Source organism: Balaenoptera musculus, chromosome 7 (genome assembly GCF_009873245.2).
Source record: "Balaenoptera musculus isolate JJ_BM4_2016_0621 chromosome 7, mBalMus1.pri.v3, whole genome shotgun sequence".
Lineage (NCBI taxonomy): Eukaryota > Metazoa > Chordata > Mammalia > Artiodactyla > Balaenopteridae > Balaenoptera > Balaenoptera musculus.
The window spans coordinates 110,703,795-110,717,992 of NC_045791.1; the positions used below are offsets into that span (position 1 = coordinate 110,703,795).

The 14,198-nt window shown below is 46.9% G+C and overlaps 1 protein-coding gene across 2 annotated transcripts; it reads right to left on the bottom strand.

The window, feature by feature from the left end:
- Positions 1 to 11,377: 11,377 nt before the first annotated feature.
- HES6 (hes family bHLH transcription factor 6) lies at positions 11,378 to 13,494 on the bottom strand. Of its 2 annotated transcripts, XM_036858095.1 has the most exons (4): positions 13,357 to 13,494; positions 13,197 to 13,283; positions 13,006 to 13,087; positions 11,378 to 12,790 (listed from the first exon to the last, which is right to left on the bottom strand). In XM_036858095.1, the coding sequence occupies exons 1-4, from the start codon at positions 13,435 to 13,437 to the stop codon at positions 12,366 to 12,368; spliced, it is 675 nt and encodes a 224-aa protein (XP_036713990.1). In that variant the 5' UTR covers positions 13,438 to 13,494; the 3' UTR covers positions 11,378 to 12,365. The 2 variants fall into 2 exon arrangements, with proteins under 2 accessions (XP_036713990.1, XP_036713991.1); XM_036858096.1 differs by having other exon boundaries at positions 13,006 to 13,283.
- Between the last annotated feature and the right edge of the window lie 704 nt (positions 13,495 to 14,198).

Sequence of the window (14,198 nt, forward strand, 5' to 3'; positions counted from 1 at the left end):
TATCCTGCCACTCCCTTCTGGCCTGCAGAGTTTCTGCTGAAAAATCAGCTGCTAATCTTATGGGGATTCCTTTGTATGTTATTTTTTGTTTTTCCCTTGCTGCTTTTTACATTTTTTCTTTGAATTTAATTTTTGTTAGTTGGATTTATATGTGTCTTTGTGTGTTTTTCCTAGGGTTTATCCTGTATGGGACTCTCTGTGCTTCCTGGACTTGGGTGACTATTTCCTTTCCCATGTTAGGGTAGTTTTTGACTATAATCTCTTCAAATATTTTCTCAGACCCTTTCTTTTTCTCTTCTTCTTCTGGGACCCCTATAATTCAAATATTGGTGACTTTAGTGTTGTCCCAGAGGTCTCTGAGATTGTCTTCTTTTCATTCTTTTTTCTTTATTCTGCTCCTCAGCAGTTATTTCCACTATTTTGTCTTCCAGCTCACTTATTCGTTCTTCTGCCTCAGTTATTCTGTTATTGATTCCTTCTAGTGTATTTTTCATTTAAGTTATTGTGTTAGCATCTCTGTTTGTTTGTTCTTTAGTTCTTCTATAAATTTATTTATTTATTTATTTTTGGCTGCATTGGGTCTTTGTTGCTGCACGTGGGGTTTCTCTAGTTGCGGCGAGTGGGGGCTACTCTTCATTGTGGTGTGCAGGCTTCTCATTGCGGTGGCTTCTCTTGTTATGGAGCATGGGCTGTAGGTGCACAGGCTTCAGTAGTTGTGGCATGCGGGCTCAGTAGTTGTGGCTTGCAGGCTGTGGTGCACAGGCTTAGTTGCTCCACGGCATGTGGGATCTTCCTGGACCAGGGCTCGAACCCATGTCTCCTGCATTGGCAGGCAGATTGTTAACTCTTGTGCCACTGGGGAAGCCCTGAATTCTTCTAGATCTTTGTTATACATTTCTTGTATTTTCTCAATCCGTGCCTCCATTCTATTTCCAAGATTCTGGATCATCTTTACTGTCATTACTCTGAATTCTTTTTCAGGTAGATTGCCTATTTCCTCTTCATTTATTTGGCCTTGTACGTTTTTACCTTGCTCCTTCATCTGTGACATATTTTTTTGCTGTCTCATTTTTTTTTTTTTTTTTTTAATTATTTATTTATTTATTTATTTATTTTTGGCTGTGTTGGGTCTTCGTTTCTGTGCGAGGGCTTTCTCCAGTTGCGGCGAGCAGGGGCCACTCTTCATTGCGGTGCGCGGGCCTCTCACTATCGCGGCCTCTCTTGTTGCGGAGCACAGGCTCCAGACGCGCAGGCTCAGTAGTTGTGGCTCACGGGCCTAGTTGCTCCGCGGCATGTGGGATCTTCCCAGACCAGGGCTCGAACCTGTGTCCCCTGCATTGGCAGGCAGATTCTCAACCACTGCACCACCAGGGAAGCCCTGCTGTCTCATTTTTTAATTTTTTTTGTGAGTGGCATTGTGTTCCTGTCTTACTGGTTGTTTGGCCTGAGGCTTCCAACACTGGAGTTTGTAGGCTGTTTGGTAGAGCTGGGTCTTGGTGCTGAGATGAGGACCTCCATGACATCTCACTCCAATGGATATTCCCTGGGGTCTGAGGTTCTCTGTTAGTCCAGTGGTTTGGACTTGGAGCTCCCACCGTAGGAGTTTCACCTGACCCCCAGCTCGTGAAGCAAGCTCCCCCAAGCCACGTGGGGTAGCAAAAACAAACAAACAAACAAAGAACAATAACAAAGTAAAGAATAAAATTAGACTAGGAAACTAACAGATATGTTAGAAAGAATATAAAAATAAAAATATAGATGAATCAATAACTGGGATGTACAACAGTACCACAATAGTAAAAAAGAGAAGATTGCCAGGAAAAATGTCGGAAGTTCCAACTGCAACCAAGTGAAGGGTCTGAAGTAAGAAGTGCCAGGCCAAGCACAAATGAAGGGGTTGTCGTAAACTGCCAAGTTTGGGGGTCTGTAAAATGCAGCAATAATGATTGAACAACCTGTCATTCAGGCGTGTTTTGTGCACTGTGAGAAAGGACTGAAAAAGGAAGAAAATGACAAATAACTGTTCTATTTTCTGTGGCAATGGGGAAAGGAACTTTATAGCAACACTGGTTTGGGGAAATTGGAGTAAATGTCAGAAAATCTCTCACACTGTGCAAAATTAATTGACGGTGCTATTTTTATTGTGAAACGTGTCCTTTAAGAAAGGGGCAGAGGGGCTTCCCTCGTGGCGCAGTGGCTGAGAGTCTGCCTACCAATGCAGGGGACACGGGTTCGAGCCCTGGTCTGGGAAGATCCCACATGCCGCGGAGCAGCTAGGCCCGTGAGCCACACCTACTGAGCCTGCGCGTCTGGAGCCTGTGCTCCGCAACAAGAGAGGCCGCGATAGTGAGAGGCCCGCGCACCGCGATGAAGAGTGGCCCCCACTTGCCGCAACTAGAGAAAGCCCTCACGCAGAAACGAAGACCCAACACAGCCATGAATAAATAAATAAATAAATAAATAAAATTAAAAAAAAAAAAAGAAAGGGGCAGAGAACTGAGACTACCGCTTGCCTGTTCGGGACCAAACAGGTAGGTCTCTCAACTTGTGAGGAAGGTAATATTGCCTTTTGATAGGTTGCACAGGGTGCCCCTGGCGCTTCAGGTGAGAACCCATTAGCGCTTGGGTGAGAAATCTCCCTAAGGCTGAGGAAAGAACAACCAGGAAGGAAGAGGGACCCTAATTCTTGCAGTTCACACAGGGCCAGGAATAGTTCCTATATCCACTAGCCAGAGTGGAAAATCTTCCTTGAGAGTTGGGTGTGATGTTCAGATACCAAAATGAGAAATTCACTGTGGGCAGAGGGCAGAGCAGGAAGGCATGGGTGTGGGGCTGCTAGGCCTCCATAAGGGATGGAGAGGACTTGGGTTGGCAGGTGGGACAGTTAACTTGGGGTCACTTCGCAAGGGTCCTAAATGCCAAGAGGGTGAGCCAATCTCAATGGGGGAGCCATAGACATTTTTACCGTTAGAAAAATCTCCACGTTCCTGAAAGGTGGTGGACGGTTGCGCCCTCCCCTGCCTCCACCCTGTGTCTGCAATCTGTAGCCGTCTCACAGAATTATAGCCCCAGATATTGTCAGGGCAGAAAGAGCCCCAGAGGCCTTGCAATCCCACCTGCTTCACATTAGAGGGAAATGCGGGCCCACTCTGAGCCCCTTTTTTCAGATTCAACTTTTTGGCTTCTCTTTGTTTAAATGTTGGTGTGCCCAGGGCATAGTCCTTAGACCCTCTTTTGTCTTCAGTTTACTCTCTTCCAAAGTCATCCTTATTAGTTCTTTGGCTTTAAAGACACCATATTCTGATGACACATCCATGCATGACTCTTGCCCTGACCTCTTCCTGGAACTCTGCATGCGTACATCTCCACCTGTCTCCTCATCATCCCCACTTGGATGACTAACAGGCATCTCAGATTAAACATATGCCAAATACAACTCCTGCCCTCTCCCTCCAAACCTGTTCTCCCCAGTCTTTCTCAACTCACCATCCACCCAGTGGCTCCTGCCAAAACCTGGGTGTCACCCTTGATTCCTACCTTCCTTCACCCCGACGTCCAATTCAGGTGGTAGGTCTTGCCTGTCCTATTTCCAAAACTCTTCAACATCCCATTTCTGTGATGATGATGGCACACCAAGCCCTGGTATTTCTTTTCTAGACAAATGAGACTGCCTTCTCTCTGGTAGATTCCTTGCTCTCCTGATTTTCCAGAAAAGGAGAGAGCTCTTTGAAAATATGACTCAGCCCATTGCCCTCCTGGCTTTAAGTCATCCAATTGGAAGACCCCCCCCCATCTCGGGCATTTAGGTGAGCAATACAAATTTTATTTATGAATATAATTTGACTTCCCTAGATGAGACTTGATCAAACATTTTTTGAAATTTTTTAACCAGAAAAATAAACTTACCAGGAAACTTTCATACTCTACTCACTTAAGACTGTGAGAAATAGTTCAGCATTATTTACTTTTTATATGAAAAGGTCTTTACTACTTTATCTCCACTGGGTACATAATTTTCTGCTATTCGTAGTAATTGATTTCTGTGTGTTTTTTTAAGTAAGCTTTTTTTTTTATTGAAGTAAAACCATACTTAAAGAAAAGCACAGATCATAAGTGTACAGCTTGATGAATTTTCACAAAGTAAATATGCCCATTAACTTTGGCCCAGATCAAAAAACAGAACATTTCATGCACCCCAGAAGCCACTTCCAGTCATGACCCCCACAAGATTAGCACTATGCCACAGATTTGTCTTGCCCGGGTTTGGATTTTATGTAAATGGCGTCATACAGTCTGTGTTCCTCCACCTCTGACTTCTCTTGCCCAGCATTTTGTTGGTGAGATTCACCTGCATTGTTGCTAGCCATAGTTCAGTCCTCTTCATTGCTGTATAATACTTCTTCATCTGGATGTACCACCACTTACTTGTGCATCCTCATGTTGATGAAAAGCTGAGTTGTAGCCAATCTAGGGCTATTGCAAATAGTGCTGCTATGAACATTCCTGTATGAGTCTTATGGTGAACATTGGAACCCATTTCCATTGGGATATGCCCAGAGATGGAATTATTGGGTCATAGGGTACATTTATGTTCAGCTTAGTCGATACTCTCTTTAGTTGATTTTTTTTAATTGTAGTAAAATATACATAACAGAAAATTTACCATTTTAGCCATTTTTCTTCTCTTTCTTTTGTTTTGTTTTGTTTTTTTTTTTTTGGCCATGCCACACGGCATGCAGTATCTTAATTCCCCGACCAGGGATCGAACCTGTGCCCCCTGCAGTGGAAGCGTGGAGTCCTAACCACTGGACTACCAGGGAATTTCTGATTTTACCCATTTTTAAGTGTACAATTCAGTGGCTTTTAATACTTTAACAATGTTAGGCAATCATCATTACTATCTATTTTCAGAACTTTTTCGCTATCCCAAGCAGAAACTCTGTACTCATTAAATGACATCTCCTTATCCCTCCCTTCCCCCCACCCCTGGTAACCCCAATTCTATTCTGTTTTTATGAATTTGCCTGTTGTAGGTACCTCATATAAGTGGAATCATACACTATTTGTTCTTTTGTGTTTGGCTTATTTCACCTAGCAAAATGTTTTCGAGATTCATCCATGGTGTAGCCTGCATTAGAACTTCATTCTTTTTTTTTTTGGCTAAATAATATTCTATTGTATAAATATACCACATTTTGTTTAAACATTCACCTGTTGAAGGACACTTGAGTTGTTTCCACCTTTTCACTATCATGACTGACACTGCTATGAACATTGATGTACAACAATCGGTTTGAGTCCTTGTTTTCACTTCTTTTGGGTTTTTGCCTAGGAGTGGAATTGTTAGGTTATAAAGTAGTTTGCGTGTAACTTTTTTTTTTTCTTTTTGTTTTTGCGTGTAACTTTTTGAAAAACCGTCCAACTCTTTTCCACTGTGACTATACAATTTTACATTCCAAACAGCAGTTGATTTCTCTATTTTTGACACAAAACTTTATGTATGCCTACTTGTTAAATATTATAATTCATATTAAGTTAATGTAAATTAAATATTATATATGTTATAATTAAATAATTCATTAATAAATATGTTTTAAATGTATACTAAATTGTTTTAGACAAATATGGTAACTACAAAGCCAAGTGGTGCAATATTCAGGAAAGGAAGAAAAATATGTGCAGAAATGGATCAAAATTATAGGGGACAATTGCAAGTTTGACTAGAAAAACAGTATTCCAGCTACTAAAAATGAGGGTCCCTTAACACTATTATTAGAACAGAGCTACCATCAAATTCAGAGCTAAAGATTTTTAGTTGGAAAATAAAGAGAAATATTAGAAATTTCAGAAACTAGTGACTCTTGAGTGTGAGTAAAAGTAAGAAGATGCCATTTTGAAATACATTTGAATAGTTCTCCATTGTGGCTGCTACTTTGTGATAAAATAAAAATGATTGTAATTCAACAAAGGACCCAACAAAGGACAAGGGTAGTTTTAGAGAATCTATTTCACATGATGGCCAAAGATTCTAAATCTTTTTTTTTCTTTTTTTAACTATTGTAATAGCAAGTAAATTCACTGTGACTGGCTCATTTATTCCAAAGAAGTGTCTTTATTTTTCATGCATATTTTCCCACAATAATACAACAGAATCAAATTTTTGCAACCCTCAAAAAGGTTTCAAATATTAAAAAAATTTAAACAGAAGCTGTGACCTTGAAAATTTGATATCTCATTGTGATGCTCTCTAAAATGGAAGTGTTTTTTAAAAACATTCAGGGAGAAAATATTTGCAAGGAAACAACAGACAAAGGATTAATCTCCAAAATATACAAACAGCCCACGGAGCTCAAAATCAAAAAAACAAGCAATCTAGCTAAACAATGGGCGGAAGACCTAAATAGACATTTCACCGAGGAAGACGTACAGATGGCCAAGAGGCACAGGAAAAGATGCTCAACATCACTAATTATTAGAGAAATGCAAATCAAAACTACAGTGAGGTATCACCTCACACCAGTGAGAATGGCCATTATCAAAAAATCTAGAAACAATAAATGCTGGAAAGGGTGTGGTGAAAAGGGAACCCTCCTGCACTATTAGTGGGAATGTAAATTGATACAGCCACTATGGAGAACAGTAAGGAGGTTCCTTACAAAACTAAAAATAGAACTACCATATGACCCAGCAATCCCACTACTGGGCATATACCCTGAGAAAACCATAATTCAAAAAGAGACATGTACCACAATGTTCATTGCAGCACTATTTACAATAGCCAGGACATGGAACCAACCTAAATGGCCACCGACAGATGAATGGATAAAGAAGATGTGGCACATATATACAATGGAATATTACTCAGCCATAAAAAGGAACGAAATTGAGTTATTTGTAGTGAGGTGGATGGACCTAGAGTCTGTCATACAGAGTGAAGTAAGTCAGAAAGAGAAAAACAAATATTGTATATTAATGCATATATGTGGAATCTAGAATATATGGAATCTAAAAAAAAAGTGGTACTGATGAACCTAATGGCAGGGCAGGAATAAAGATGTAGACATAGAGAATGGACTTGAGGACACGGGGTGGGAGGGGGAAGCTGAGGTGAAGTGAGAGTAGCATCGACATATATGCACTACCAAAGGTAAAATAGCTAGCTAGTGGGAAGCAGCAGCATAGCAGAGGGAGATCAGCTCAGTGCTTTGCGATGACCTAGATGGTTGGGATAGGGAGGATGGGAGGGAGGCTCAAGGGGGAGGGGATAAGGGGACATATGTGTGCATACAGCTAATTCACTTTGGTGTACAACAGAAACTAACAGTATTGTGGAGCAATTATACTCCAATAAAGATCTATTAAAAAAATAATAAAAAACATTCAAACTGACAGTTTAATAGATGATGTTTTGCAGAAGATGATAAAATCAAAGAAACAAAAAGGATGATATGCTGAGTGATTTTAGATGTTACGCTCTGAGGAAAACATAATGTCAATCTTAGAGAATCACAGGAAATTATTGGAAGTCCGTGTGTCTTGTCTAATGAAATTCAAACAAATGTATCATGCTACAAGCAAATCACAGGAGGTCTGAAATACTATCAAGAATGAAGGGAACAATAACTTTTTTTTTTTTTAAAGAATTTCACTTTTATTTATTTATTTATTTATTTATTTATTTATTTATTTATTTATTTTTTATTTTTGGCTGTGTTGGGTCTTCGTTTCTGTGCGAGGGCTTTCTCTACTTGCGGCAAGCGGGGGCCACTCTTCATCGCGGTGCGCGGGCCTCTCACTGTTGCGGCCTCTCTTGTTGCGGAGCACAGGCTCCAGACGCGCAGGCTCAGTAATTGTGGCACACAGGATTAGTTGCTTCACGGCATGTGGGATCTTCCCAGACCAGGGCTCGAGCCCGTGTCCCCTGCATTGGCAGGCAGATTCTCAACCACTGCGCCACCAGGGAAGCCCGGGAACAAGTACTTTTTACTTTTTGATTTTCCACCAGAAGTAGCCTGCTGTGAACAAGTGTGTCAGACTATGAGGTCTGCTCACATTGAGAACAATGTCATAACAATAAAATATGTTGCATTGACTTTATTGGAATGAAAGAAGAAACTTTCTAAGTCTAGCTTATGAAATTAGAGGTTGGAAAAAGATATTGACATGAAAAATGCTTGTGGCCAGGTATATGCTAATGGAGAAAATACGGCAGGTTATACAAGAGTGTATAAGACATTATTTTCCCCTAATGTGATTATGCCAGATTTGTGCCTTCCTCAGCTCATAACCTTAATATGCAAAAATGCTGCTTCTGGGAAGTCAAATTTGATAACTTTTTAAGCATTGTACAAAAGATATATATATACATACATATATATTTTGTGTGTGAATTTTTAAAAATGGATGAGCAGATGGGATATTCTTATGTCTGTTCTAAAACCTACATTAAAAACACATCTAGATACCCCATGAGGATCAAGATTAAATGCAATCAAGGCACTTCACACACAAAGACATAAATATTGAAACATATATATATCAAATGAAAAATACATTATGCTAACATCAAAAGCATCTTGGCGTAAATAATTGCATAATTTTATGCAATCTATCTGTGTGGGATGATATTCTAAACCAAGTGGAAATGTTATTAAGGCTATACAATAAAAAAGGATGACTGTACATAAAGTTGCATGCCTAACAGAAGGCCTGTCCCTTTGCTTACAATAAATAACAGTAACTTTGAAAGAATGTTTGATGAATGTAAAATTTTAGCAAAAGATATGGGTACGCTGCTTCAATTTTATGGAAGGCAGCTATGCTTACCACTATACCACAAATGCTGCACTTCAGCTTTAAAATAAAAGTACAGAAATTGGAAATGAATCACTGGATGAGTGTCAGTTATGAGAAACCTGCATATCAAATGGAAAGGAGATTATAGATGCTCTAATTTCACATTTGATACGAAGATATGAAAAATTAAAGTGTCTTTACATTTTGAATTTTTAACTGGAGAAAAGTTATTTTCTATGGATACATCTGATTTACACAAAGCAGCCACTTATTTGACGCGAATATTCTGATTTAAGTCCTGTAGGGATTTCATCAGATATAGTTTTAAGCAGCATGCAATGTCAGTAATTTATAATATAAAATTAACACTGTGTTTGGATCTTCGAAGACTGATTCACAGATTTGCTTAGTGCAGTCCCTTCCAATTTGAACATGGCCTTGAGAAGGCTGTTAGTACTCCCAGTCACCATGGCATCATGTAAAACATTTCAGTGAGTAGCAGTTAATGAAAAATTATTTAAGATCACTTGGTCAAAAGAAATTAGCGTGGCAATTCCCTCCATTAAAAACAAGATAAGTAGGGACTTTCCTGGCAGTCCAGTGGTTAAGACTCCATGCTTCTAATGCAGGGGGCGCGGGTTTGATCCCTGGTCGGGGAACTAAGATTCCACATGCTGCGCAGCACGGCCAAAAAATAAAAGTTAAAAAAAGAAAAAAGGATAAGTAGTAGACTTTGGAAATATTGAATTTGTTTCCACTAAAACCAGGAAAGCAAAATTATCAATTGGTTTTTGCATAAATAAAATATTTAAACTTAAAATATTTTGAGTTTTAATATATCCACTTTCATTTTTCAATGGGTTTTCATGGGCTTCCCTGGTGGCGCAGTGGTTGAGAATCCGCCTGCCAATGCAGGGGACACGGGTTCGAGCCCTGGTCTGGGAAGATCCCACATGCCGCGGAGCGACTAGGCCCGTGAGCCACAATTACTGAGCCTGCGCGTCTGGAGCCTGTGCTATGCGACAAGAGAGGCCACGATAGTGAGAGGCGCGGCGCGCGCACCGCAGTGAAGAGTGGCCCCCGCTTGCCACAACTAGAGAAAGCCCTCGCACAGAAACGAAGACCCAACACAGCCATAAATAAATAAATAAAAAATAGGGCTTCCCTGGTGGCGCAGTGGTTGAGAATCTGCCTGCCAATGCAGGGGACACGGGTTCGAGCCCTGGTCTGGGAAGATCCCACATGCCACGGAGCAACTGGGCCCGTGAGCCACAATTGCTGAGCCTGCGCGTCTGGAGCCTGTGCTCCGCAACAAGAGAGGCCGCGATGGTGAGAGGCCCGCGCACCGCGATGAAGAGTGGTCCCCAATTGCCGCAACTAGAGAAAGCCCTCGCACAGAAACGAAGACCCAACACAGCCAAAAATAAATAAATAAATAAATAAATAAAAGAACATGAATTTCTTTAAAAAAAAAAAAAAAAAAAAGACACCGCTCTTGAGGGGGTCCTGAGAAGCTGACTCATAGGTGGGAGGGGGCCCAGGGCCAGAGTTCTGGGTTAGTGGCGTCTGACCTTAGGGGGGTCCTGGTCCCAGCAACACCTTTCCCCCCAGGTCAGCCTCCTGCACCTCGAATCCCGTGTCTTGGGCTCCCCTGGGCCCCCTTCTAGGACCCCTTGGGAGGATGTGACGAGTGTGGGGATGAGAGGAAAGAGTGGTTCCTCCTAAACAGTCACTGGCTGATGCTCCCCAAATGGCATCAGAGCTCATCACAGTGGCCTTTGGGTACTGCTGGGAGCTACACGGGACAGAGGTCTTACAGGTGGACCTGCTCTCGTGTCCCTGTGGACACATCCTACATCAATCTGACTGGGGCGATTAAGATAATCCCAGGGAAAAGTCTCCATCTCTCTTGAGCTCTCTTTTATGGACCTGCCTCCCTACCCCAACGCCTCAAAAACTCATCCCCAGTGGCTAAAATTAGGCTGCATCTGGTTATAGCCTGGTGACCGAGGTCTAAGACTGAATCACCGGGGAGCCACAGTGAAACACCCCTGGTGGCCAGGATCTGCTAGGGGGCTTTTGTAAAAGGGTTCTTGGGAGAGATGTTTTTCAAGCAAAGGCACACACTGGAGAGGAGACCCAGGTGTCAATCCTAAATTGTCACACCTTGACCCGGCCTGGGCACTGCCAACCCCAAGTAAGAACAAGAACAAGCTGCTTTGGGGTCCTGGAGCAGGAGATGCAGGGGCCGGGATACCTGTGGCAGTGACTGCTATCCGCTCACCGTATGCTGTCTGCAGACCTGGGCCAAGAGGGCCATCTCCCTACACGCCAGCTGCCCATCCCGTCACCCTCCTTCCAAGGGTTCTGACCTCCTGGGCTCAATTTGGCCTTAAGTCCAAACTGCCTGGGCCATGAACTGGGTGGGTGTCCATGCCTCCGAGGTCACTGGCAATGGGGAAGCTCCCTCTTCAGTCAAGAAAAGTGGCCGCCTAAGTAGACCGACGTCTGCATCAAACTCATGGACCTTAAAACAGACTTTTGAAAGAAACTTCCAAACCACATGGCTGGTAATCAGGCATTCGTTTTATTCCTGGAAGCTCACAAACAAGAGAATGGTCCAGGGACAGGCCGCTTCCCTCTTGCTTAGTTACTCTGGAGACAAACTACATGCAGTGGTTTCCATCGCCAGGATGCACACAATTCCCAGGGAGCGCAGGCCAGGCCCAGGGACCTGAAGGGGAAACCGATCTGGAATGGCCTGGCAGTAGGGAGGTAGAAGCACCGTCCAATGTGAGACATGCCACGGGGTGTCCCATCTCCACTGCCATTACACTACTTACTTTGCTGACAAAGGGTCAGAAGTTTTAAAACCACTCACAGCATTAGATATGGGAAAAAAATGTGCTTGGTTTAGTCTTTAGGCATTTGACACCTTAATGACACCACAGCATTCAGCAGTACTTCAGAAGGGTAACTAACTCTCCAAAACCCTTTACTTAACAGAATTGGAACAATTGATTGCAACCTAGTACACAAACTCGAGTGTGCTAAACGCAAGACATACAGAGAGCCATGCTTCTCTTTGGCAGCTCTGGGCAGGGCTGCAGAACGCCCCCCCTGTGTCCTGGCTGAATGGCCAGGGCTGCCAGGGCCTGAGGTCTCCTTCTGCCAGGACACTAGTGCCCAGCACTCAGGAGAGGCTCAGCTCCACTCTGTCACCTCTGGCCCCCAGACCCACACAGTGCCTGAGAAGTCTGGGGCGGGTGAGAGACCTGGTAGCCCTGCAAGATACTTCCTCCTGCCTGTAGCTCCTTCCCTCCACCCACCAGAGGGCTAGGGGGGCAGGGGGTGGGGGTGGGGATGGTCCATAAACGTTACTCCCTTAAGAAACAGGGGCCTGGCTGGGCTGGTTATCGGGGACTGCCCTGCAGGCATCCACTGGAGGAGGGCAGCAGAACTGGGAGATATCCAGGACCCTGCCCCTGTCCAGATATCTGGACCCCAGGGAGGCGGGAATAGAGCATGGGAAGGCAGGGCCCGCCCCTTAGGCCCCAGGCTGCCGATGGTCACCAAGGTCTCCAGACACTCTGGGCTATGCGGGCGGCGGTCAGGCTGCCCAGGGCTGCGGGCACCAAGTCCGGCCCCTCAGCAGGCGCCCGGCTCAGTTCAGCCTCGGGGACCTCCTCCAGGTCGGAGGACGGGTCGTCCCCGGAGCCCCGGGGGCTGGGCAGTGGGGACCCCAGGGCGCCTCCTACTGGCCAGTTGCTCCGCCCATGGGCTCCCGGTGGCCCGGACAGGGCGTCCCCCAGCAGATCCCGGAAGCTGCTGCCCTCGCGCAGCGGCATGGACTCTAGCAGGTGGTTCAGGAGCTCGGCGGCGACGGTGGCGTCGATTGCCTGGCACGTAGACACGAACGTGTGCACCTCGTGCATGCACTGGATGTAGCCGGCGGCGAAGCGCTCGCTTGCTTCCGCCTGCAGCTGCCCGCGTTCTGTGTTCAGGGGTGGGAGGGGAGACGGCCGCGCCCGGTTCGGTGAGCGGCAACTGATTGCTGTGGCCTGGCCCGCCCGGCCCGCGGGGGCAAGGCTCACCCAGGAGACGCGGGGGGCGCGCCCTGCTCCAGGAGGGGAAGTCCTCGGTCCCGGGCAGGGGCAGGCCAGGCGAACGCGCCCCGCGTCCCCGCCCGCGCGCCCCGCCGCCACTCACCGCGCGCCCGGCCCCGCAGCGCGCCCTGCACGCGCCGCACCGTGAGCTCCAGCACCTCGGCGTTCTCCAGCTTGGCCTGCACCTGCGCCGGCGGGAGCGCCCGGTGGGGAGGGTCGGTGAGGCGAGGCCGGACGGCGACCCCCGCCCGCCCGCTCGCCCGCAGCCCCTGGGCGCCCGCCCGCCGGCCTCACCTCGGCGCCCGCCAGCAACAGCCGCAGCTCCTGCAAGCTCTCGTTGATCCGCGCGCGCCTCTTCTTCTCCACTAGGGGCTTCCGGGCCTGCGGGAAGCGAGCAACTGAGCCCCGGCGCTGCGCGGCCCCCCGCCCGCCCATCCGCGGCTACAGCCAGCACCTTGCGGTCCCCCCGCGCCTCGCAGCCGTCCTCATCCTCCCGGGCCGCACGGTCCCGGCCGGGCGCCAGGAGCGGAGCCATGACCTCCACCGCCCGGAGCGCAGCGCGCCCGCGCCCCTAGCAGCACAGCGGCCCTCAGCCGCCGCCGCCCTCGCCCCCTGGCGTCTTACGCCGCGTCCTCACGCCTGCAGCGGCGCCCGCCCCTTTTATAGCGCCTTATTTGCATCTCAAGGCGCCGATTGCTCGTGAGAGCCAATGGCAGAGGCGTGCTTTGTCTGGCTCCGCCGCCGGGGTCGGCCGGCAGCTGGCGGGGCGTGGCCTGCGGCCGGGGACTCGGGGGGTCCAGCCGCGCCTCCGCGCCACCCCCGCATTGTGGGGCACCGGAGGGGGCGATGACCCGGAGAGCTGTGGCCCTGGGTGCGCTTGTTTCCCTTCCTACCCCAAGCAAGGCGCCCAGGTCTGCGGTGCGTGCTAGCAGGGGCGCATCCATCTGCCCATTCATTCATTCACGCTTGACTTCGTTCACCGAAGGTGCAACAGGAGAGGAACGCTCCTGCTCGAGTGCCGGGGTCCTGGCGGCCAGAGCCACAGCAAAGGCCGCGGTCTCCGGGCCTGGAGGGAGCTACAGGTCCGGGCTGGGGTGGCTGCAGAGCCCCAGGGAGGTGAGGGCCCCTAGGGCAGCGGGGGTGGGAGCGGGCCCTTGGCCCCAGCGCGTTTCTTGCGGACTTGTGGATCCTGACATCCGAACGTCGACACCGCCTTCAGCCCGCTCAGGGATCCTAGTGGGGCGGGGTCCGCAGGCCCGCTCGCACCTCTCCATCTCTAGGCTCTCCTTCTCGGGT